The sequence below is a fragment of the Sciurus vulgaris genome (assembly GCF_902686455.1).
Source record: "Sciurus vulgaris genome assembly, chromosome: 1".
NCBI lineage: Eukaryota > Metazoa > Chordata > Mammalia > Rodentia > Sciuridae > Sciurus > Sciurus vulgaris.
Window position 1 is genome coordinate 17975254 of NC_136461.1, and position 24977 is coordinate 18000230.

A 24977-nucleotide genomic window follows, 5' to 3' on the forward strand; every position below is an offset into this window, starting at 1 on the left:
GCAGTGCTGGGGGATGGAAATTTAAGTTCCGGAAAAAATCGGGTACTTTTTAGGAATTCAGCCCTAAGGCAAATATTGAAAGATCTTACCAATGATTGATATGTCAAAGATGTTCTGTGTTGTGGTATATAAATGCAAAAAAAGGGGAAACTGAACAATGAGAGATTAATTCAAATTATTGTATGTCTACAACAGGAATATTATATGGCCATTTAACAATTTATTTTCAAAGAATAGTTGAGAGTACAAGCTGTTAAGACTCTTCAAATTGTACATGTATTAGTTCAATTATGCTAAAAGATACACATATACATTTAAAAGGCTAAAAGAAAATAGCTCACATTTTGCAGTGGTGTAATATGGGTAATTTGCTTTTTCTTTGAACTTTTCTATATTTCTAAAGTCTCTGTGATAGGTTTGGATTTCTCTCTTAAAAGAAAAAGTTCAAATATATTTTTATTGGCTATATTCCCAATATTTTAAGTGGGCTTATTTTACAGTTTGTCCTGTCAAAATAACAAATATTTTTGCAATTTTTAGAGCAAGTTTAGAGAAGAGTTTTGGCAAATTTGACAGTAGCATTACAGCAACATTTGCAAGTAACCAGCAAGGGAAATGTTTTCTGTGATTCCGAAGTAGGCTTGCAAGAAAGTGTTTGCTTTGCAGGCTGAGTCCATTTTTATCTAAAATGTGCCCCACATAGTCAAATGATTATCCACGAAATGTTTTTGTATGTGCATGTCACCATATAAATATTTTTGGTATATGCTCCTAACTAGTGAAAATACCAGATTTCTGTGTTCTATTGGCCAGGTCAAGAATAGTGGGATTTAATTTGTGATTTCAGGCTAATTTTTAGACATCGATGCCAAAACTACCATGTAGCATTGCTGTTTTGATGATATTGATAGGAGCTTCGGAAGTATAAGGAAAATGAGAAGGACACCGAGGTGCTAATGTCAGCCCTCTCTGCCATGCAAGATAAGACACAGCACCTGGAGAACAGCCTCAGCGCAGAAACGAGAATCAAACTGGACCTGTTCTCTGCACTGGGTGACGCAAAACGGCAGCTCGAGATTGCCCAGGGTAGGAGAGCAGTGGGCCCTGGTGGGTGGCGGGACTGAGAACACACAGGGCTGCAGAGAGCAGACTCCCATTAGCACTCTGAACCAAAGGCCTTTCAGTTTTCCCTTCAAGTGGTTTGGTAAGTGCCCAACATTGAAATGGAGGAATCATTCCATTCATTTATGCTAAAGACATATTTTGAGATGAGAGCATGTCAAGTGCCGGGCATACGAGAAGACTATGAGTGTCTACATTCAAGGAGCTCTGGGCGTTGTTGGACAAGTAGATGACTCTGAAGTCATCAAAAGGTACAGCAGCATGTACTGGCCTTGAGAAAACCCAGAGGGCGGGGGACTAAACTAGTCTGGGGAGTCAGAGGGAGCTATGTCTCAGAGGAACTGATGTCTGAGCTGGGGGCTGAATTATGGGAAGGGGTGACACAGCGAAGAAGCAGCACGGCAGAGGGCAAGGGATCAGGAGGCCACTTGGCAGAAGTAGCCTGACCAGGTGTGGGGAGTGAGGCGGTGCTTGTGCCTCCTGGACTGTAGCTGGCTCTGCTTGGCCGGAGCTGTGGGAAGAGTCTGGAGGGCAGGACATCCACTTAGCAGATAATCTGCTGAGACCTGCTGTGTGCCAGGCATCCTGAGAGCCCCTGAGAATTCAAGGATGTAGCCCTGGTGAGGGACAGTGGACAAGCCAGTAGGCAGTATGTCAAATGATGATAAGTGTCACGGCAAAAATAAAGCAGTGGTGCCAAGGGTGTGTTATGTGTGTAGGGCTGCTCTTTCCACATGGCATCCCAGAAGATCCCTTGAGTAGGCAGCATGTGAGCAGAGAGCATAGGAAGCTGGAGGAAAGCACTTGCAGGGTTGGGGACGTGCACAAAGTCCTTCGGGGAGGGGGAATGCAGTCTCATGTCAAGGGCAGGAATAGCAGCAACCAGGCTCTCTAGGATTTGTGGCCCTCAGAAAGAACCGGGGACTTTTTACTCTGAGTGTCATGAACTGTGGAAGGCATCTGAACTGAGGCGGGGCGTGACCAATGAAAACAGATTTGGATTTTCTTCAAAAAATTAATAGCCACCTAATTGACTAGATTCCTGAATGGAGTACTGAAAAACCTGCAGTTGGTGGGCTTAGTGGATGGGAGGGAATATTTCAACAGGACTTCCCTAATAATCATACTCTGCAAATCCTTGTCCTGAAAACTCCAGGGGATACAGAGATGAATACAGCAGGTCAGTGGGGGACCTACTAGGGCAGTGATATGTAAATTTTTAAAAATTATTGAGTAGCCTAGATCTATCATTATCTACCTACTAGAAATGAAAACTTAAAATTTTTATTTATCAATCTGTTATTTATTAATCTGTTTTAAAATAACAAACATCACATTTTAACATAAATAACATTTTTATGAAAAATAACCCTATTTTCCAAAATAACAACAAAAAATGTAGAAAATTTTCTACATGCCCAGTCTGTTGGGCGTGGTAGTAATCCCAGCAATTTGGGAGGGAGGCTAAGGCAGGAGGATTGCAAGTTTGAGGCCAGCCTCAGCTATTTAGCAAGGCCCTAAGCAACTAGCAAGATGCTGTCTCAAAATAAAAAGCAAAAAGGGCTGGGTGCAGTAGCCCTCACCTGTAACCCCACAACTCTGAAGGCTGAGGCAGGAGAATGTAATCTAGAGTTCAAAGTCAGCCCCAGCAACAGCAAGGCTCTAAGTAACTCAGCAAAAATAGGGCTGGGGATGTGGCTCAGTGGTCGATTACCTCAGAGGTCAATCCCTGGTACCCCCCAAAAAAGAATAAAAATATAAATATAAATACATTTTTAAAAATTAAAAAGTAAATAAAAGGACTGGGGATATGACTCAGTGGTAAAGCCCCTCTAGGTTCAATCTCCAATATAGTAAAAAAAAAATAAAGTGACATTGTTTTACATTTAGCAGATATATTTTTAACATTTTTTAGTTGCAGATGGACACAATACCTTTATTTATTTTTATGCAGTACTGAGGATGGAACCCAGTGCCTCACACATGGTAGGCAAGTGCTCTACCACTGAGCCACATCCCCAGCCCTATATTTAGCAAATATTTTTAATGCTTGACTTAATGAAGGTGTTTTGATTCTCTTTGTTTTTATGTTCATTCTGTTGTGTTCTCACGCTGCATGTAGTTCATAGAAGACCCACTTATATTCATTACAAAACGAGGGCAAAGAAGCCAGCTGGTGTCTAAATATGATGGAGGCAGTTCTGACCCCGTGGACCCCGCCTGCACTTCCAAGGGCAAGCCAATCAAAATGGCCTGCTGCCAGTAGGCAGAAGCAGAGGCAGAGGGTGGGAGAGGCCTGAGAAGAGTTCAGGGAGGCTTCGTGGAGGAGGGGCTTTGAGGAATAGGCTTGGAAGGGTGAGAGCAGAGAATGGAGGGGAGACACTTACCTGAAGGTGTAGCATAAGCTGAAGAAAGAAGGAGCGGGGAGATCTCTGAGTAACCCAGCGGCCTCAAGCTGGGGTGTGGAAGAGAAGAGGGATGCGGGAGAGGACATTGGTGAAGCCATATCGGAGAGCGTGGTCCCTGGGTTTTCCAGAGGAATGAGGCGATGTGTTCTGGCTACTGTTTTGGATTTGAGAGGTGAGATTGAGAGGAGGCAGAGGGCCAGTTAAGAACGTGTCACTGTCGCAGTAAGAGGTGACGGGCCCCAGGAGGAATGGGCCAGACAGAGCGGGGAGGAGAGGGCAGGTGCCGAGGACAGCAGGTTGACTACTGGAACCAGGGAAGGAGGGTGAACAGCTTAGGGAGCAAGAAGGGAGAGGAGAGTGAGTCTGGTTTGGGATGTTTTGTTTTAGATTTCCTCCCCAGACACCCAGATGGGAGAGATTGTCAGTCAGTGGGGATGTCCAGCCTAAACCCCTATGGCTCTGAAGGGTGGGTTTGGAAGTTGTGGGAAGTTAGTGAGGCCATAGAAGCAGCTGGGGATGGCCCAGGGGACTGATAGAGAAGGAGATCGGGCACCAGGCTGCTTTCGTCTGCGAACATGGGGAACAGTGTTGTAGACAAAGGTTCCTGAGAAGCCTTCTTTGAGACTTGAGTTTCTGACCCATTATCAGCCCTTTTGCTTGCTTGGTTCAGCTCCCTGGGGAATAGCCACCCCTCTGCTTCATCCCTGCTTACTTGGATTTGCACACTTGAAACCATCCTTGGAGGGAAGCAGCACCTGGTCTTAGGAACCAAGGGACGCATGGCTTCCCAGCCCAGCTGTGCTTCCTTGTCAGCCCAGGAATCCTCAGGGAGTGAGCGGGGCTCTTTGCCAAAGCTTTTGAGATGTGTGCATGTTCCTGATTAAAGAACTCAAATCTGCACTGGAAAAGATAGAGTGGCTCATGTATCAGATGCCATTAAGTATTTTATTCATCTGAAGCTTATTTTGTTCAAAGAGGAGGAGGGTATTTGATGCTCGTTTGAAGCTTAGGGGACAAGAAGGAAGTGAGGAACAGTTCCTTTCAAAACACTGCTCCTGGCTGCTGCCTTCCCCACTGCCCTCCTCCACTGCCCTGCTCAGAATATTTTAATAAGAATCCAACTTTGTAATTCAAATCAAACCCCTAGTTGCTTTTCTCCTTCCTTTCTATATCACTTGATTCATCCTGGTCACAAAATGACTTTCATCTCTACTACATCCTTTTTTTTTTTTTCAGTGCTGGGGATCGAACCCAGGGCCTTATGCTTGCAAGGCAAGCACTCTACCAACTGAGCTACCTCGCCAGCCCTCTACTACATCCTTTTAAAACACATGCCTCCAAGCATCTCACATTCCAAGTGCTCAGTTGTCTTGTGGGGCACCTGTGCACAGTCTCAAAACAAGGGCAGTTCAGTCAACCTCTTTTCTTCTTTTTTTCTTTCTTTTCTTTTCTTTCTTTATTTTTTAGTTGCATATGGACACAATACCTTCATGGTATTGATTTATTTTTATGTGGTGCTGAGAATCGAACCCAGTGCCCCATCTGTCTAGGCAAGTGCTCTACCACTGAGCCACAACCCCAGCCCCAGCCTCTTTTCTTTTTATTTCTAAGTATTCTTTCCCCTCTGAGACCAGGAGCACATAACATGACAGAAGCCACACGGGCTTTTGAACAGAGTGGTCCTGGGTTAAATCCTGCTCTTTCTCTTACTAACCAGTGACTTTGAGTGAGCTATGGAGTTTGCAGAACCTCAACTTTTTACTGGGCTGGGCAGTGGAGGGACAGTGATGGGAAAAACATAGCACAGTGACAGAGCCCATGGTCGAGCAGGGAGATGACGGGCACAGATCGTCACCCAAGGAATCGGTTGCAAGAGGCAGAAGGATGCTGTAGCTGGGAGTGTAGACTGTAGCCGACTGCGTGGAGGCGTGCCCTGGCTCTGTCCTGTGTTCCTTGAGCAGTCACCTGACCTCTTTTTGCATTGGTTTCTTCATCTGCAAAGCGGATAGGGAGGACAATTCCCACCTCTTAGGGTTATCCTGAGAAAGAAACGAGCTAGTATATGTGAGCACTTAGAACAGCACCTGACCCCTGTGAAGCCCTATGAGTCAGTCACTGTCATTATGACTGTCAAGAAGAATAAGGGACAGGAAGGTTTCTAGGGCATATTGAGAATCTGATAGTTGGGGGAGCTGATTTAGATGGCAGGATCAAGGAGGGCTTTGCTGAGGAATTGGAAAACCTCCAGTTAGTGAGGCAGGGACAACAGGAGAAGCCCCAAAAGGGACAGGCCCTGAGGCAGCCAGAGCTGATCACACTCAGGGAGGGTATGCTGGAAAGCTGAACACACACGTTGGGCAGTGGTCAGAGGGACACTGTGCCAAGAGGCAGGGGCACAGTGGCAGTCTTGCTCACTGGAGAATCTCCTCAGGGCCACGGTCCCAGAGCCTTGTTTGTTTTCCTTGAGGAAATGTGTCACGACTAGCTCTGAGGCCTGAGTGTCATATTCTTTGGTCTGACATTCAGATGTAGCCCATCCTCCCAGCCTAATGGGTAGAGCCACAGTTCAAAACCAGCACCCCTCTTAGGCTGTCAGAGTTGACTGCCAGTTCAAGATGTGGCTCCTGAAAACTGACTTTGTCACTCTTGTCACACCTGTGAGAGAAGAATCACTTTTACCTCTAAGGGAGGGGATTAGTAAACAGCATTCCATAAGCCCCGTCTGGCCTCCTGCCTGTTCTTCTACCACTGTGACCTAAGAATGACTTTTTTGTATGGTTGGGGGAAAAAAACCAATGACAAAGATAGTATGTGGCCCACAAGGCCTAAGATATTCACTCTTTGGCCTTCACGGTAAAGGAAAAGTTTACTTTGCCCTTATAAGCCATCAAGCCTCATAAGCCATGGAGTTGTTCCAGGGGAAGTGAGGCCACTCCAGGGTTGGCCCAGGGAGCACTGTGCTGAGTGAGCCCTCCCTCCTTGCTAACAGCAGGTCTTTGATCTTACAGGACAAATCCTTCAGAAAGACCAGGAAATCAAGGACCTAAAACAGAAGATAGCCGAAGTCATGGCCGTCATGCCCAGCATAACGTACAGTGCCGCCACCAGCCCCCTGAGCCCCGTTTCCCCCCACTATTCTTCCAAATTTGTGGAGACCAGCCCCTCTGGACTTGATCCCAATGCCTCTGTCTACCAGCCCCTGAAGAAGTGAAGGCCAGCTGTGTGTTTGCCCAACCATTTGGTTACCAGAAGGCCTCACAAAGCAGCATCTCTGGCAGTCAAGACAAAAAAGTTTATATTGTATTTTGTGGGACTGTATATGTTGTCATTTTTAAAAGGGGGGAAGATGACATCCAAGTCTGATTAGAACTGCCCATCAGTTGTGAATTTTTAGAAGACCTCACAGAACTTCGCAGTTTATTTTTCTCGGCCAACACATTAAAACCATTCTTGGATTTCAAGTAGCCAATCTTGCCTTTTCTGTATTCTTACATAGTTTCCTCTTGAAGAAAAAAAAAGCAGAGTTTTTGCTTTTCAATGCTTTGTTTTGCTTTGTTCTTAAATAAGCAAGCAAAAACTGCACATTGGATTTACACGGGATGATGACAAGCTTAGTTTTTAGAGCGAAGGGTTAAGTAACTTAACAGCTTTGATTTATAGCTGCATTAAAGAAGACGATTATCAATATTACAGAAAATTGATAGCCCCTCCAAGGACCAAACAAATTCAAGGAACATCACGTAGACTGAGGAGAGACTTGAGCGATGGGCCTAGCTGTGAGGATTAACAGGGTCACGATTGAGACATTCACCCGCCCACCGCTGTGCTTAGTCCTAGGAAACGGTGGGCAGCAGTCTTCTCTCAGTGCCTGAGCAAAGACTTCAAGAGGAAACTCGACCACTCTAAAGTGTTTCCCCCTGTTCAGTCATCTCTTTCCTGTCTGTTTCAAGCTCACTGCAGATCCTGCTGTGAAACTGGCGGGTAGCTGCTGTCCCTTGCCACCTGGCCACCTCTTCCATTCCCTTTAGTAGAAAGCACCCAGTCTCCTGTGCTGTGTCGAGCACCTTGGGAGGAAGCTGGTGGCGACTGTGTATGAGAGACTGTAATGATGGCTAATAAAAGCTGTGGTCTAGGTTGTTTTTTTTTTTTTCCCCCCTCATTTCACATAACTGCTTTATCCCACTTTTCATCATCTTGTGTTTTACAATTTAAAAGAGGCGTGACTATCCCTCAGCTCTTGTGCCAAGGAGGGTTTTTTTTTTTTTAAAGACTTTTAAACTCAAAACTGCACAAAGATATTGGTTTCAACTGTGTATTATACATGGGTAGAAAAAAGTGTTTGCACAGGCAACTTTTGGAAGTGTTTAAAAATCCGGGTGGGGTGGGGGGAGGGACTGGGAAAGAGGGACAAAGCAAAATTGTATTTGGAAACTAGGAAAAATTAAGAAACCAAATAGATCGGTTTTGCTTCCTTGCCATGGGTTCTGGAAGGACATAGTTCTAAAATTTCCTGTTAATTGGCATGTATGTCTCATTTAAAGCAAATTAAGTAGGACAAGTCAGTGAACTAGAAGTATTAAAAAGAATCATCCTTTTAATCACAGGTCTTATTTTGGGGTTAAAATAAAACTTCTAGCTTTAGCCAGGTGTGCATGTTGCTGCCATTTGCATTTTTGGATCATCTTGTGTAATTGTCACCATGAAAGTGTTACTCAGAATTGTCATAGATTTTTTCATCTTTGTGCAAAAACATGGAAAATTGTCACTGACTTTGTGTTGAGGTTACCCCCATTTTGCTGCCCTTCAGACACTATTTTCGTTAAATACTTGGTCTTGGCTGCATTCTTTTATTTTTTTTTCCCCCTGTGGGGTTCAAAAGAATAAACATTTTCTTACTGGTAAAACTAGTTTTCTGCCTTTTTAACTTTTCAGGAGAACACAGAAAGGTAGATTGTTCTGAGTGGGGCTGAGCAGCTGCCATCTTGTTCTCTCCTCATCCCACCCACGTCGGGCAGCAGCGGCGACTGTTGGGCAGAGAACAGACGGACACAGGATCTCCATTTGCCATAGTTTCTGATCAAGACAAGTCCACTCTCATTCGCTCTCCCACTCCTCTCCCTTTCCGGCATCTGAGAAGAGGCAAGAGTGCCTTCTTTGCTGGTGTGACCCTCCTTTCCCCAGAAAGCAAGTTAGGAGTGTGATTGGGGATAGTTGGAGAGAGGATCTCGAAAGCAAATTCCCTTCACCATGCCTTGCCCTCTCCCATTTTCCAGAATCTCGTTGGCTACTGAGTGACCAGTGTCCTGTTGGGATTCCTATCTGCTACAGGTCCTGAGCTGACCTCCATCTTCCTCCCTTGTTTTTAAAGGCTTTGTTCTCATCTTCTGAGAAGCCAACTGCCTCTCTTGGCCCGTGTTTTCCTCTCTTGGCCATTGTTACAATTGATCTTGGCTAGAGTTTTGGAAAATTCTGCTCTTGGCACCTTACCCTCTGTCCTTGTTGCTGGATAGCCTGTCTGCGCCTTGGCCTGTAAGTCTCTTGCAGACACCACACTTAGTACCATGAGCAGAGTTCCCCAGGGACACGCCTGGGCTGGGCTGGGCTTTTGCCTTTGCTTTGCCCAGACGAACACGTCCACATACTGTGTTCTCGTTGGCACGTTCTCTTCCACCAAGGAAATTTCTAGTTGTTGTCTTTGTTATTTGAGGCCCGTGATAAAGTGGCTCCACATCTTAGTACATTAGAATTTATTACATGCCATAAAGCAGAGTTTGCCATTCTAGATGGTGAAATGTTCACAGGAAGAGCGTGCTGAGTGTGTTTTGACTGGCTGAATAACCTCTAGCCACATCTCCCAACTGTGGATTCGTCCTCCCTGTGAAGATCTTCCCAGGCACCTATGAAATGAGAATGAAGTTTTCTCCCCTGACCTGGAGGAAGGGAATGGTCCTTTCTCCCATCATCCTCTTTGCCCATGCCCACTACATACCCAAACCCAGGCTCTCAAAAGCCTCCCCGGTGGACCAAACATTTCCAACAACTGCCATCAGATGGCTGGTCGTGAAACTCACAGCACAGCAGAGGGAGCTGGAGAAGTAGAAGAGCACCTCCCCCAGAGCCAATCCGTGAAGTCCAACTAGTAAACCGGGGGGGGGGGGGGGGGGGGGGGGGGTAGCCAGGCCCCTGTGGGTTAAAGGGACACTCAGATGTACAAATGCTGGCTGGTGTGACAGTCAGTGACGTGACAGCTGAACTGGCTTCTTCACAGGCCTGGCAACACTTGCCAAAGCCCTGCGCCACTGCTCTGCCTGAGTTCCTGCAGGGCCCTGCGGTGTGCGTGGCCAAACCCTCCCGATGGGTAGGGGTCTGCTCCAGCTCTGCCACCCACTACCCTTGGCTTCTCTGGGTGCTCTTCACTCACCTCTAAGGAGTCTTGTTCCATGCTACCCCACCTGCTTGAAGGTGATGCTGTGGGGCCTAGGTGACCAAAGAACACTGAAATCTATCAGGGCTTCCCAGACAGAAGGTCGGACTGGCAGCAAGGGAACCCTATGACAGGGATCCGACGGAGAACTCCTGCTCTGGGGACCAGCTCCGGCCTTCACAGTCTCAATCCTAAACCAGTGCTACTCAAAAGCATCGTCAGCCCTGGTGGGCCAGCAACACCAGCATCCTCATTAGGACCAGGAACTCAGGCCACCCCAGAACCCCTCACTCCTCACCCGAATCTGCATTCTAAACAGGGTCTCGACTGCACGTATAGACATATATATAAACTGTAGAGGGACACAATACCTTATACCTTATTTTATTAATTTATTTTTTATGTGGTGCTGAGAAGCCCAGTGCCTCACTCATGCTAAGCAGATGCTCTACCTCGGAGCCACAACCGCAGCCCCAGTTGCATATTGTTTTAGAAGCTCTGTCCCTCACTGACTTTCCATACCTGAATAAGCATTGTTACCCTCTCTCTTCTAGTCCAGAATAAGGCCATACTCAGGCTTTGAAAATCTAGAATTAAAGAGTTAATTGAGGCCAGGGCATGGTGGCCCACGCCTGTAATCCCAGCAACTTGGGAGGCTGCAGCAAGAGGATCACAAGTTCAAAGCCAGCCTCAGTAACTGAGTGAGGCCCTAAGCAACTCAGCAAGATCCTGTCTCCAAATAAAATACAAAAAAAGGGCTGGGAATATGGCTCAGTGGTTGAGCGCCCAGGGTTCCATTCCCTGTACCAAGAAACAAAGAGCTATCAATGAGGAGACGTGCAGGAGATGAAGCCCTCCAAGACTTGCCCCTTTTACAGATTATTATTCTGCTTCCCTCTGTTGGAACAGAAGCTCTCAGGATCGAGACTTTTGTCTATGTATCAACTGTTGTAAACCCACCACATGGTAGGTGCTGAATTAATATTTATTGAAGGCGTAAGGTCAATTAATAGATTGAGCATGTGAAATAGGTGTCTTGACTGCATTGGCCCATCTGTGTAATAGTCCTGCTAGAATGACTAACAGAATTGCTTCTGGAAGGAGAAGAAATTTGAGGTAGCGTATTTGCTATGACATCTCCCATCTGCCTGTCTCTGGTTTCTGCTGAAACCTTGATTTTCTTGTCAGATTTTCTCTACACACTCCTGCGTGATTCAGTCAGGTGCAGAGATTTCCTGAACAGCTGGATCACTGAGCGAAATCAGCTCTGGAAACCCTTGCTGCAGGGAACCTGCTGGGCCAGTCCATTCTCCACTCCGCTGGAGCCTTAGACGTGACCTCCCGGAGCCAGCCCCCCTGCACCCAGAGTGGCTTGGGATTTTCATTTTGATGGTAATGGAATTATCAAGCATTTCCTCCAGGAAGGGATCTGGTTGAACAAATGTCTCAGGCTCTGACCAAGGGAGCCACGTGTCCCTCCTTCCTTGAGTGTCCTTTGAATGCTTGTGCTTTATTGGCTTCTCAACATTTGCTTTTAGTTCCTCTGCCTTTGTCCCGACCTGGTTCAAGTTGGGAGTTGGGCAGGGACTTAAAATTATATTTCTAACAAGTTCCCAAGTGAGGCTGAGTCCTGGGTCATCACTTCAGAACCAGACTTGAGCATGAGACTGACCCCTGCGCCCAGGACTGCCCGAAATCATCTCCACCAGCTGCCACCAGAGGGCACAAGCAGCCTCAGCCAGAGGTCTTGTTCATCTCCAGCCACCAGCACCACTGGGCACAGAGGCTGTTCCCTGTGATCTCGCTCTAATTGCAATGTTAATTGTTATTATTAGGAAGAAGACCTCACAGGTGAGGTGGCTAGACCTCACAAGTACCCAAGGTCAGAGGGTCAGCTCGTGGAGGTGGTGAATGTCCTGGCTCTTGAGAAATGGCAACCGGAGATCCCCACTGGAGAAGGTCTCTGGGTTCTCATCTACATTGCAGCAGGGGCACTCTCAGAACATTCCAGAATCTTTCAAAGTAAGATGGTATGTGATTTTCATTTTCTTGTTTATACTTTATCTCTCTAAATTTTCTACAATAAACTTAATGTTTTTACAATAAAAATGATTTTAAATGGAATTAAAAGCCAAAACAACTCTAAAAGAAAGACCCGAGAGTGAACTTGGGGTGAGCAGCTTGGGATAAGGAGAAAGGCCCATGGACTTGCTCCAGTGCTTGGTTCTCTGGGGTATCTGCCTGATGTGGGGTTCAGGTGGGGCCACAGTTGGCCAAGTGCTCAAGAAAGCGAGGCTGAGATCAAGGAATGGGTGGTTGTGTGTACCGGTTCGGCTGTCATCTCTGTAGCGCGCCTGTCACTAGATCTTGTGGCTTAGTGCGGCTGGGTTCGCGCAGCTCCAGCCAAAGACCATGTGGGTAGGAGCAGGACAGAAGTGTTCAAACTTCAGGACTTTACAGCTCGGGTTCCTCTTTAGTGGCTTGCAGATACATTTCATTTTATCTGCATAGGATTTAATACATTTGAACTAACCTTGTAAAATAAGGAGATGTCATATTATCTAGATTTGGGGGTTTCCTGTTGAACACTGAAGATCCGGCCTCTCAGGATGGTTTGCAGGGTTTGGGAGGACAGTGGGTCTGTGCTCCGACTGCACATCACAACCCCCTGGTGGGCTCTAGATATGCTCCCGTCCAGGGCCCACCACAGGGAGCCTCACCAGACCATGCTGGGAAGAACCTCCCCGGGCGTGAATGACTTGCTTCATTTCCGCAGGGGTTCCTGATGGGCAGCAGCATTGAGAAGCTGGGGACTCGACCCTGCTGGGGTCTGGGACCTCAGAGGATGTGTGGGGTGTTTGTGGGACTGGATCTGAGCTGGACGAGGACTTGGAGCCTTGTTTTTTTTTTTTTTTTTTTTTTTCTTTTTTTGCGGTACTGGGGATTGAACTCAGGGCCTTGTGCTTGCGAGGCAAGCACTCTACCAGCTGAGCTATATCCCCAGCCCCTTGGAGCGTTGTTAGCTGGCCAGATGAAGATGGGCACCAGGTTGGATCTGCTGTTTCTGCTTCCCTGTGGAGTCCCCTGTCAGCTCTGCTTCCTTCTGGTCCCTGGGCTTCCCTCCAGGCCCTTGTCTCAGATTCTGTTTGTCAGTTGCATCTGTCATATGGTGTTTACCAATGTCAGTTGTTAGCCAGAGAAATTCCATGACATCACCTTGATATATGGTATGTATTCTCTTCTTATCTGAGGCTTTGTTTTATTTTGTTTTTTGGAGATAGGGTCTCACTGTGTTGCCCATGCTGGCCTCAAACTCCTGGGCTCAAGTGATCCTCCTGCCTCAGCCTCCTGAGTATCCGGGTCTACAGATGCATGCCGCTGTACCCAGCTTTATCTGAGATTTTTTTGTGGCAAGCCATACAAACTGACTGTAGCCAGTGTGAGCCCAGAGGGCATCTGAGTGGAAAAGGAGAGGGCCACACACACAGGGTTGTCTGAAAGGCCAAGGAAGCCATCTGGGAGAGAGAAGGCCAGCCAGCAGGGCCATCTCTCAGCAGGAGCTACCCAGAGGGTAGTCCTGCCTCAGGTGTGAGTGAGCCCACGTCCAGCCTCTCAGGAGCCAGAGTCCTCCTGGGAGGCTACAGTAGAGGGATACGATTGTTCCCAGTGGCCTCCTCCATCCCCACAAGGGAGACCAGTGTCTCCGCCTACCCAGTGTCCAAACTGGCTGCGTGACTTGCCCTGGTCAGTGGAATGTGAGAGGACATCCCGAGTGCCAGGTCTGAGCAGAAGCTTCTGTGCCCGCATGGTTCAGGTAAGCCTCCTGCTTCCCTCTGCAGGGAGGACAGTATTCCCAGTTGGGGGTCACTGCTGGGTGATCACTGAGCCAGGTCAGAGCCACCCACAGAACTGGGAGCAAAAGTGTATGTTCTTGGTGTCCTCTGCAGATCGGGAGGCTGTTTGTTACCACTGCAAACACAACTAATACAGAGCAAGAGCCCAGGTTCCAGTCCTCTGCCCTCCCGGGGCTGGAGAGAGGGAGCCTGGGAAGGAGACTCAGGCCCTGCCCAGGTCTGTGTCCTTGCGTCTCTGCCGATTCCTATGCTGAAATCCTAACTCCAAGGCGATAGTATTAGAAGGTGGAGCCTTGGAGATGGGCCTCGGCCACCGGGCAGAGCCCTGTGAATGGGATCAGTGCCTGTGTGAAAGAGGCTCAGAGAGCTGCCTCGTCACCAAGTGGGTTCCCAGCGAGAGGCATTCTCCCCGACGCTCGGACTCTGCCGGTGCCTCTGGGACTCTCGGCCTCCAGAACCGCGAGAACTGAATTTCTGTGACATCTGTCGTCTCAGCGCCCGTGACTGATGCAGGCCCCGTAGCCAAAGTCGGGGACAGAGCTTGCAGCCCCTCCAAAGCTGCACACGGAAACTGGGAGTTTGGATGAGAAAGCACGCAGGGCCTCCAGCAGGAGGGGCCGAGACCCTCCAGCGTCCCCACAGCAGCAGTGCCCGGGGCCCTCCTCCCACCGAGGCCCCTCTCATTTTCCCCATCTCCCAGGAGCGCCACGGGAAAGACTGCCAGCACACAAGACCGACTCCACCTTTAACTCATCACCACAGGGCTGCATCAGTCCGGGTGTGACTGCTCAGAGGATCTGACTCGCCAGAAGAGCCAGAGGATCCACCTCTCCAGCCGCCTTTTCAAATGCGGGAAATAGCACAGGGAGCCGGTTAGCACCTCCTGGCCTCTGAGTATCGGGTCCAGGTGGGAACCGGCAGCTTAGTGTGCTCCCTCTCCCCAGCATGTGTCCCTTGGGCAGCTGCACTGGGAGCCACAGATGTCCCCTGGAGCCACAGGATCTGGCCCAGAGGGGCTTCTCCAGCAGATGGATCGCCAGATGCCGCGGGTGAGGCTGCTCCTCCGACCCACGCTGCCGCAAGCGAGCTGCACTCCCTGGGGAGCAAAGGCGCCCTCGCTCCTGGCCTCTCAGGTGGACAGCCCTGGGACCAGGCGGCCTCCCTCCTGTGACCGCCCCAGCTCCCAGGGTCAGCTGGAGATTCCACACACAGGTACCGGCTCTGGCCACGACCCGTTCGTCACCACCCCTTTGCTGATCTGTGCTTCCGGCTGCCCAGGAGTCCCTGGCACCTCTTTCACAGCCCAGCCTCTTGCCCCGCATCTCAGCTGTCAGCTCTGCCCGCACCGCACTTCCTAGCCTGGCGCTCTCACCTCCTCCACTGCTTCCATCCTGGACTCACCCGCGGCCTCCTGCTTGGACCTCGCAGGAGCCTCCTTGCTTCAGCCCCTGCCCCACAAAGTCAGGTTTCAATAAGCTAGAGACCAGAGTTAGAGTCCAAGTCAGATGATGGCACTTCTGTGCTCAAGGCACCCCCCATATCCTCAGAGCGTGAGGTCGCCCTGCCAGCCTTCGCCATTCACCCTCCCACCCCCCGCAGTCTGGCCTCCTCCCTCCCACTCCCCCTGGAACCGATCCCCTGTCAATCCCACCAGGCCCACTCCTGCCTCAGGGCCTTTGCACTTGATCTCCTGCCCCCATGTTTATTCTAGAACAGTTTTAGATTTAAAGAAATATTGAGAAGATACACGGAAGCTTCCTTACACTTTACATCAGTGTGGATGAAATATGTCAGATCCCTTGGGTTTTATTCACTGTCTTCCCTCTCTCCCAGGATCCCCCAGGATGCCACATTCCCTGTGGTCCTCATGCCTCCCTGGCCCGTTTAGAAGGCCTGCCTCCTTCCTTCCCCTTCCGATGTCACTCAGGTGTTGACTGCTCAGCGAGGCCCTCCCTGGCCATACTTCTCTGCTCTATTCCTCTCAATATGTAGCACCACCTATTCTGTTTTTATTTATTCTATGTATTTACTTTATCTATTATCACCATCCATTGTGTGTTTTTTAATTTGTATTTATTTATTTTGTGACTTGTCTCCCCTGGCAGAAATGCCAGGTTCAAGAGCCCAGAGATTTTTATCTCTTTTGTTCACAACTATGTCCCTGGCACTTAGCATAGCAGTGGCACATGCCTGTAATCCCAGCCACTCAGGAGATTGCATGTTCGAGGTCAGCTTGGCAACTTAGCGAGGCCCTGTCTCAAAATAAAATAAAGAGGGCTGGGGAGATAGCTCAGTCGGTAGAGTGCTTGCCTTGCAAGCATAAGGCCCTGGGTTCGATCCCCAGCACCGCAGAAAAACATAAATAAATAATAAAATAAAATAAATAAAATAAAATAAATAGGGGTTGGAACCACATAGCTCGGTGGTAGAGCACTTGCTTAGTATGTGCAAGGCCTGGGTTCCATTCCCAGGACCACAGCAAAACAAAACATGCCTGGCACATAGTAGGTGCTCAGTAAACGTTTGCCAGCCGGGAGAGGGACCACTGGAATCCAGAGCCTCCTGCTGCTCTTCCCACCCATGCCTCACTCCGCCTCCTTCCTCCTCAGAGCTGCCCATCCCAGAGCCACCAACCAGAGGAGACCTCTGAGCACCGCCCCATGCCAGCCCCTGAGTCCACTTTTCTCATTTGCTTCCACTGCAGCCTACTGGTTGGCAGAGTTATCATGGCCTCACAGATGAGGAAGCCGAGGTGCAGAGGGACAGGGGACTTTAGCCAAGGTCATGCAGACGGGGAGAACAGAGGCTGAGATCCAAACCCAGGCTGGTCTGGTGCTGCAGCCCCAGGGCCGTAACCATGACATTGGCCATGGCAATGTCCACCAGTGCCTGGGGAAGGTCCCAGAATGTCGTCCTCTTCCAGTGGACGGAACACATCGGGCTCCCAGGATGTGGGGGCTGAAAGGCTGTGAGAGGCAGGTCACTCAGAAGGTGGGGGCCCCGGTGTTATCACTGAATGGCTTCTTCCCAACCATACCCTAATTTTTGCTCCTGATGTTGACCCAACAGCTGTCCTGTTCAATCAGACCACAGATGCCTGTCCAGGAAGACATCCGAGCCCGGTGGCCACTGCAGCTGCCAAGACCAACGCCCCTCTCCATCCTGGAAGCCACCTCGTCCTCCAGGAGCTTTGCTGGCTGACACTGTCAGCCTGGCCAGGAGGAGGGGACCTCCGCCCAGCTTTGCCCCACGGCCTGGAAGAGCGACCCGGATCCCCCCTTCTCTTACCACCCCTGTCTTTTCACCTCGGGGGAAAGCCACGACTGAGAGGAAGCCTCGTGTGCAGGTTGGCTGGGCACCCGGGGAGCCACTGGGTGCACACGGGCAACAGGTGGGTGGGAGGAGTGGCCAGGCCAGGCCAGGCGCCCTCCTGGGTCACTTGGACGCTCACCACAGCTTTGTGCAGGCAGGCAGCCAAGGCCCTGTCCCTGCCCTCCCAGTCAACAAACGGAGGAGCTGGGCAGGAAGCTGGTGTCTGGGATGGGCGCTCAGGGCGTGTCTCAGGCCAGCAGCTTCCAGGTGGACTTCACCTGTGAGTTCTCAGCTCTGGGTAGACAGAAGCAATGTGGCCACCGCCTCCTGCATCCATCCCTTCCTCCACAGCGGGGCCTGAGCTTCCCAGAGGTGACTCCCCTCTTGTCTTCTGCCCTCAGGGCCAGTCGACCCCTCCATGCTGTGCTTCAGGCCGTCCCGATTGGCTCAGAGATGGACATTCCACCCGTGCTGACCAAAGTGACGGAGGAGACTTCAGCTACTGCGGGCTCCTGGCCTTCCCCAAAAAAACACCTGAAGCTCTCTGGCCAGACCTCGTGGCGTGAGGATATAGAGTTCAAGATGGCCGAGGTCACACCAGGGCCCCGTGAGGGCCATGTGGGGAGAGCAGCCAGGAGCCATCAGGGTGGCCGCCCTCGGGTTCACCCACAAGGTGCCGAGGTTTGGATTCAGGCTGCTTTGAACCCCAGCCAGAGTGAGGAGCGTGGACAACAGACTGTTGTCCCCTCTGCGAGCTCAGACACCACAGGGCCCAGCAGGACTAGGAATCCCATAAGCGCTAACGGCAACAGGCCAGTCCTAACCCAACCAGGGGCTGGATGAGCACGCGTCCATGGCGACTGAGCTGTTGAGCGGGACAGGCGACGGCTCCTTCAGCTGCTCCTCCATCCCAGCCTCTGAGCCTCAGTTTCCTCACTGGTATCAGGTGCTACCTCCTGGAATGCTGTGGGCACTAAATGAGCTCATCTGTGCCAGGCACCATTCCTGACGCATTCCTGACTGCCAGGAACCCGTTTCCTTAGCCGTGAGATGGCGATTCATTCACTGATTCAACGGACTTCTGATCATCATTTGCGTGATTGGGATTGTGGTCAGGACCTAGGACAGTTACCGGGATGAAGGAGCCTGGTCTCTGGCTGGAGGGGCAGGTCTTCCAGGCAGGCAGCAAGAGTCCATCCGCCGGGGCGCAGCCAAGGGCGCACGTGGGGTCCATGGGATTCGCTGTGCAGAGTGGGCAGCCGGGGTGGGGGCTGCAACCTAGGGCTGGTGCCTGAGGGGAGGGTGGGACGGGCTCTGTCCGCTGCAACGTCCTCGTCTCCAGTTGGCATGAAGGCATTTAGGGGGGACTCCAGTTGTTGACCAGATCCAGACAGAAAGGGAAAGACAGACCATCAGACGGAAAGAGAAAAGTTAAGGGTCAGGGAAGAGTGAACCAAATTGTATCGCAGGCATTTCCCCCTGAGGGATCTTAATTTTTTTTTAAATCAGATTAAATCCTGTGTGTGTGTCTGTGTCCGTGTTTAATCCCCCTCGGTGTCTCCCCGCTCACAATACAGATGAGGCACAGGGCCCGGCGGCGGTGCTCGTGGGTAGGCTGGCTCTGCCTCCTCTTCCTGCGGTCAGTGGGGACACAGCCTGGGGTAAGCACCAGGAGGCCTAAACCGGATTCTTCAAATACGGTATCTTTTTGGAAAACGGGTGAAATGTTTGTTTTCATGAGGCTGCATCTCTGAGCCCAGTGGCCGAATTATACTGCCACCTGGTGGCAGCAGACCAAAGCCACAGGTTTGTTTTGGGATGAACAAAGGTGGCTGAAGATACCAAGGCCATTGCCCCAGCTCCCCTTCTCCCCACCCCTTTGAGAAAACCCACTTCCTCAGTCCAAGTGCAGAGCCTTTGTTCCCCGAGCCCCACCCGCTCCCTCCTTCCTGCCCTCTGCCTGCTCAGGAGGGCCCGGCCCCCAGCCCTGCAGCTCTGCACTGGAGCTGGACTCTCAGCCAGGCCCGAGGGCAACGGGGGACGGACAGGGGGAGCCCTGCCCGCTAAGGCTGAGAGTGCAGATTCCACCCCAGCTGACAGTGGGTTTGAATCCGGGAGTTCCTGCACCTCTCTAAGGCCTCTCTGAGCCTCAGTTTCCCATCTGAAGAGTGGGGTGGAGTCTGGATTCAAAACGAGGTTTCTCGTCTTTCCATGGCTCGTCTTCCTACTGCACTTACCACAAGAGCCCAAGGGGTGGGGACAGTGGGCAGGAGGGCTGGCAGGGGCATGGGCGGTGGCACGCCTGGCTCCCCACGCAGCCCCCTGCCTGGAGCTCCTGGGGCTCGCGGCCGGCTTCTCTCTCACCCCAGCCCTCTGCTTCCCTCTTCCACACTTCCTCAGAGCCTTGTCCCCCAGACCCTGGGCCGGCTCGCAACCCGCTTAGCACAAGGGGCAAGGACTGAGCAGAGGTCCCTTCCGCCCATGGGACATTGGCATCACAAAATGCTGCCCAGAGAGGGTGATGCTGAAGTCCCTCAAATGGAACTCAGAGGGGTATCCCAGGCTCGAGGGAGGGGGGTGTCCTGCAGCTGGGTGTCCCCAACCTTGGCAACCACCAGAGTTGGCCTGAAGCTTAGGAACCCAGCCTTCCGGCCAGTGCTCTTGCTGTCTGGGCCTTGCTGTGTGCCTTGGACAAATCGCTCACTCTGTCTGTGCCTTGAATTCCCTGTCCCTGAAAGAGAGCCATCCAGCCTAGCATAGCTCTGGCCACGCAGCTGCTGAAGGGTGGGCAGGGCTGGTGGGTCCTCCCCCTGCTCCTGCCTCCCCAGGGAACCCTCCCCAGGGACGTGGACCCCAGGGGACCCCGTGAGGCTCCCCACACTCGCCGTGGGCAGCCAGCAGTAAGCGCTGTATTAATTACTACCATCTCCCCCTGGGAAGCAAATTCAAAGTGAGGTCACCATGGAAACCCAGACGTTGCAATGTGACCAAATTTTTAAAGCACTCAACATATTCCAGGCAAATTATATCTCAGTGGAAAAGAAAAGAATGGGGCCTCAATTCCACACCCTGGTGGCCTCAGTAAGGAAAGCCCAGGAGCCCCCAGGGGGCCTGGAACCTTTCTGAAAGAAGGGAGGGGCAGGGCAGGGATGGAGGGCAGCAGCCCCTGCCTCAAGGGACCAGAGCAGAGCTGAAAGGACTCCAAGATCCTGAACAAGCTTGGGTGGGTGGCCGTGGGGCCTGGCTGGCCAGAGAAGCGGGGCCCTGGGCTCCAGAACCAGCTCAGGCATCAGCTTGCTCTGCAGTCCCGGCCTTCCTCTCTGGGCCTTCCCCACAAAAAAGCCTCCGCAGCAGTATTTCTTAAAGGACCAGAGAAGTGAGCTACTGGGTGGTTAAACTTACATGTGGTGGTGGGAGAAGTGGAAGGCCAGGGGTTTTGTTCCTCAGGCCTCCAAGGCAGAGAGACTGAGATTCAAATCCTACTTCTGCTACCCAGTAGCTGTGTCCCTTTGGGCTAGTGACTTAACCCCCTGAGCGATGACTTCCTTACCCCTAAGAGAGGACTCAGTCAGGCACGGTGGCACATGCCTGTAATCCCAGTTACACAGGAGGCTGAGGCAGGAGGCTCATGAGTTTGAGGCCAGCCTCAGCAACTTGGAAAGACTGTCTCAGAAAAATAAAAGGGGCTGGGGATGTAGCTCAGTGGCAGAGTGCTTGGCTAGCATATGTGGGGCCCTGGTTTTAATCCCCAGTATCACAAAAAAACAAATAAAAAGTAAAAACAGCCCCTTGGCACATCCACCTTCCATATTGGCCACCGGTTCATCCTTACCCCTTCCTCCTGGACTTGGGAACTTAAATCAGTGCATTCAGGACGTCCATGGCCCAGGTGGTGATGGGTAGGACAGTGAGATGCAGAAACCCCAGAGCAGGAGCCCCTTCTCAGGCTGCTGCCCAGAGGTGCATCACACTGGCCTTGCCACATTGGCTGGTGGCCCTGGGCCCTGGCTGCCCTCACACTGTGGGGACACAGACCTCTGGGAGCTGCCCCTGGCCTCAGCTGACCCTCCCCACTCTCAGGCCCTCCGTGCTTCCCACCTGTCCTTTCCTGCTGGGTCAGCTGCCCATCCCATGCTACCCCAGCTAGCCCCAGGCAGGACTGGCTTTCCTGGGACAGAATGAGGTCAGGCCTGCCGGATGATGGATGGACGCAACAACCAGCCTCCCCTTCCACCAGCCCATTGCCCTTCACTGTCCCAGGTCCACGTAGGAGCCACAGGCATCCTGACCAGGCAGTGGAGGGCTGGAGACCACCCTCTCCCCTCCGCAGGGCTCTCCAGGATCCCAGAGCAGCCAGGGAAGACCTGGACGTGGACAGCCCAGCTTTGATCCTCGCCTCATGGCGGCATGGCCTGAGCAGATCTCTGCTCTTCTCTGAGCCTCAGTCTCTATCTGGACACTGGACGAGGCCTGCTGCGTGCCCCCGGGGTTGCTGCAGGGACTGAGCGAGTAGCAGACGTGATCTCACTGTAAGTCATGATGCACACGGAAGAGTCAATCCTGGGGATCGACAGTCTTGGCTGCTTTTGCACTTGACTCTCCCAGAGGCGGACCCTGGGCGAGGGGAGAGAGTAAGCAGTTCCCTTAGGCATCGAGTTGATCCCAAGAAGCAAGGTGGGGAGATGAGGCAGGGAAGACAGAAACCATTTCCAGGAGTGCTGATCGCAGGTTACCGTGAGGCTGCCGGGCTCCATTCTGCCAGAGACCTCAGGGAAAGGGTAGGATGGACCTTAGACTTGTCTTCCTCCAGGGTAGGGAGGCTGGGCTACGTATCCGCCAATCCTGTCCTCCCCTCGTGGAGGACGGCTCCCAGAGATGTCAGCTTCCTGCCCTTTCAGCCTTCTCTGTGGGGACTGAGCCTGGCCCACAGAGGGTCCCAGGCGCTCAGAGCAGGAGGCCACCATGAGCCTGGAAACCACACTATGGGGAGGAGGGCTGGACGAGGGCAGGGTCCTCCATGGGCTCACATCAGGGGGCGGCTTCTATAGCCCATTTTGCAGATGAGGAATCTGAGGCTCAGAGAGGTGAGGTTTGCTGGCTGGAGACTGCTACACAGCTCAGAGAGGCAGATAAAGACTAGAAGCAGCTCTCGGGTCTTTGATTTTCTTTTTCCAGATATGCAGGACTTATCGTCATGGGGGTTGCAACCAGGAGCACACCAAAACAGTGTTCAACGACGCGAGACAAGGAACCCTGACTTGTGTGTTTGCCGGTTACCATGGTGTAAATACTCCCTGGCCAATTCTAAGTTACCACAGTGATGTTACTGAGCACAGAGTTGGGAAAAAAGGGTAACAATTGGTTCCCATGAGCTGGTATGAAGCATGACTCATACCAGAGCGCCAGGGTACGACTGGCCGAGACAATTTTGATCTCAACTCCTACCTAGCCACCTGGCCCTCGGCACCAATCAGGATGAATTTTCTCTCTAGGGCGAATTTCTCTCTGTATTAGTCAGTTTTGCATCACTGTGACAAAATGTCTGAGATAAACAACTTCAAAAAAAGGAAAGGGTTAGCTTGGCTCAAGGTTTCAGAGGTTTCAGTCGATGGTCACTTGGCCCTGTCACTTTGGTCCTATGGTGAGACAGAACATCGTGGTGGGGAGTGCAGCCAGGAAGCAGCGAGAGAGAGGAAAGTCCCAATATCTCCTTCAAGGGCACACTTACCAGTGACCCAACATCTGCCAACCAGGCCCCACCTCCTAAAGGTTCCATCACCTCCCAACAGCACCACACAGGTGACCAAGCTTACAACACATGAGCCAAGGGGACCATTTAAGATCCAAAACATAATGGTATCCCAGCCGTTCCAGCTCCATCCGTCTGCTCCTGGGCTATTCCTCCCTCAGGAAGTCCCTGACGCTTGATTCCATGCATCCAGATCTAACTCGCCTCCCAAGAGCCCATTCTGGTCCCCCTTCCTCCAGAATGTAGTTATCAGGATAAGTACCTGTAGTTGCTATAACAAACAACCCCTCATCTCAGTGATTTGGCACAATCTAAGTGTGCTGCTCATTTGTCCTGCAAATCCACGCAGCCACAGGACCCTGGGCTGTGCCATCATCAACACTATTTCCAAGTTTATCACAGAACCTGTGTCATTGGAACTCTCCTAACTGCAAGGGGGCCAGGAAGTGTGGTTTAGATGGAATGGCAATTTTCTTCCAAGGGGGAAAATGAAACATAAAAATGAACCAAAAAATAGCTTTGGATTCTGCTTCTCCAACTTCCACAGTCGAACCCAACTTCTTTCTCTTCTAGATTCTCCCAGAACATTCTTTTTTTCTATTCTAGATTCTTCTAGGACATTTTCCCCAGAGACTGTGTCTTTGATGTTTGATTCAGACTCCCTACCACGGTTACTGGGCTGGCCTTTTGTGCATCCATAAACTCACAGAGGCTCAGGGGCAAGGGCTGCTTGCCTCGGGCATGAGGATTCAGGTTTCCCAGGCCTGATTTGCAGGTCTGAGACCAGGCTGGGGAATGGTCATTTTTAACCAGTTTGTTAGGTAGTTCAGCTGCCCAGCCAATACTGGGACACACGGAGACGGTCCAGATGTCCCATTCCATGCTGTGGTTACTGAGGCCCAGGGAGGGCAAAGGATGCGCCCTGAGCCAGGGAGTAAGTTAAAACTAGATTTGAAACTGGAACACAGAGGAGTCCTGACTTTTCATCCTGGGCTCTGTCTAGCATCACACGGTGTGTCTCATCTACAAGACCTGACTACACACTCCAGAGGAGACACCGGGATTGTAGAGTCAGTCACAGATGACCAAGATGACCAAGATGACCTCAGGACCTAACGGCGTAGGCAGCCCTGGGTTCAAACCATATCTCTTCCGCCAAACTGGTGTAGGGACTTGAGAAAATGCTTAGTTTCTGAGTCTCAGTTTCCTCATCTGGAAAATGGGGATGATAATAATACCTACCCTTTAGGGTGTCTAGGAGGATAAAATGCAAGTCAAGTGCTCAGAGGTTTTCTGGCAAGTCCTCAGTATGGTGGGATTGATGGTCTGCGGAGCTGAGTGGTTGTTCTCAATGTGCAAAGGGGCATCTGGAAGCAATCTCGGGATGAGGCTCCTGCAGGGAAGAGTGGGCAAAGTTTCCACCACTATGTAGACAGATTTCACAAAAATCAGTTCCCTAAACAACATGCTGATCCCTTGGAAACGAGCTGCACAGCTTGATCTCAGTTTTTATCCAGCTTGGCACAGAACCGATTGTTTTAAAAATACTCCCAAGCCGTGTCTGCCTGTGCCAGCCCAGACTTGCTTCTGTCACGGAGGACCAAGCTCCACTGCAGTAACAAGCAGCCCCACCTCTCAGAGGCTTATAATATCTGGTTCTTCTTTCTCAATCTCCCTCCATGTCCACCATGGGCCTCTGCCCAGGGCAGGCGCACAGGCACACAGGTGAAGGGGAAGCCACCAACTCAAATGTTGCTGTCCTCTGAGGTCGAGGGCAACGGGCTCTGGAGGGCCTCACCCTGGCAGTTCAGTGCTCCCCCTGAAAGGGAGCAGCATCCTGGTGGCATCCTCACGCAGACTCCACGGAACAGCGGCAAATTCTGCTGTGGAAAGATTTGAGCAGGACCTGACTCATCAGGGTGTGAAGGGTAACAGACCCAAAGCCGGGGAATGCTCAGAACAAAGCCTGCAATGGAGAGGACTCGGTAAATGATGGGGTCATAATATCAAAAGTGAAATCTGCCCAGGAGTCCATCGCCGGTAGGATGGGGGAAGTGTGGTTTCGCAGTAGATGGAATATTGTTCAGCCATCAAAAGGGATGAAACAC

General features: G+C 51.1%; 1 protein-coding gene across 3 annotated transcripts in view; it reads left to right on the forward strand.

The window, feature by feature from the left end:
• Positions 1-6991, forward strand: part of MACO1 (macoilin 1) — a 59300-nt gene extending 52309 nt beyond the window's left edge. For 2 of the 3 annotated variants that reach the window (XM_079144640.1, XM_079144642.1), the window contains 2 exons: positions 912-1086; positions 6539-6991. In XM_079144640.1, coding sequence (XP_079000766.1) covers positions 912-1086; positions 6539-6741 — 378 coding nt within the window. In that variant the 3' untranslated portion in view covers positions 6742-6991. Of the gene's footprint in view, positions 1-847; positions 1087-6538 lie in introns of those variants that run through there. The other variant, XM_079144641.1, reaches the window with a different exon arrangement.
• The last annotated feature ends 17986 nt before the right edge of the window (positions 6992-24977 follow it).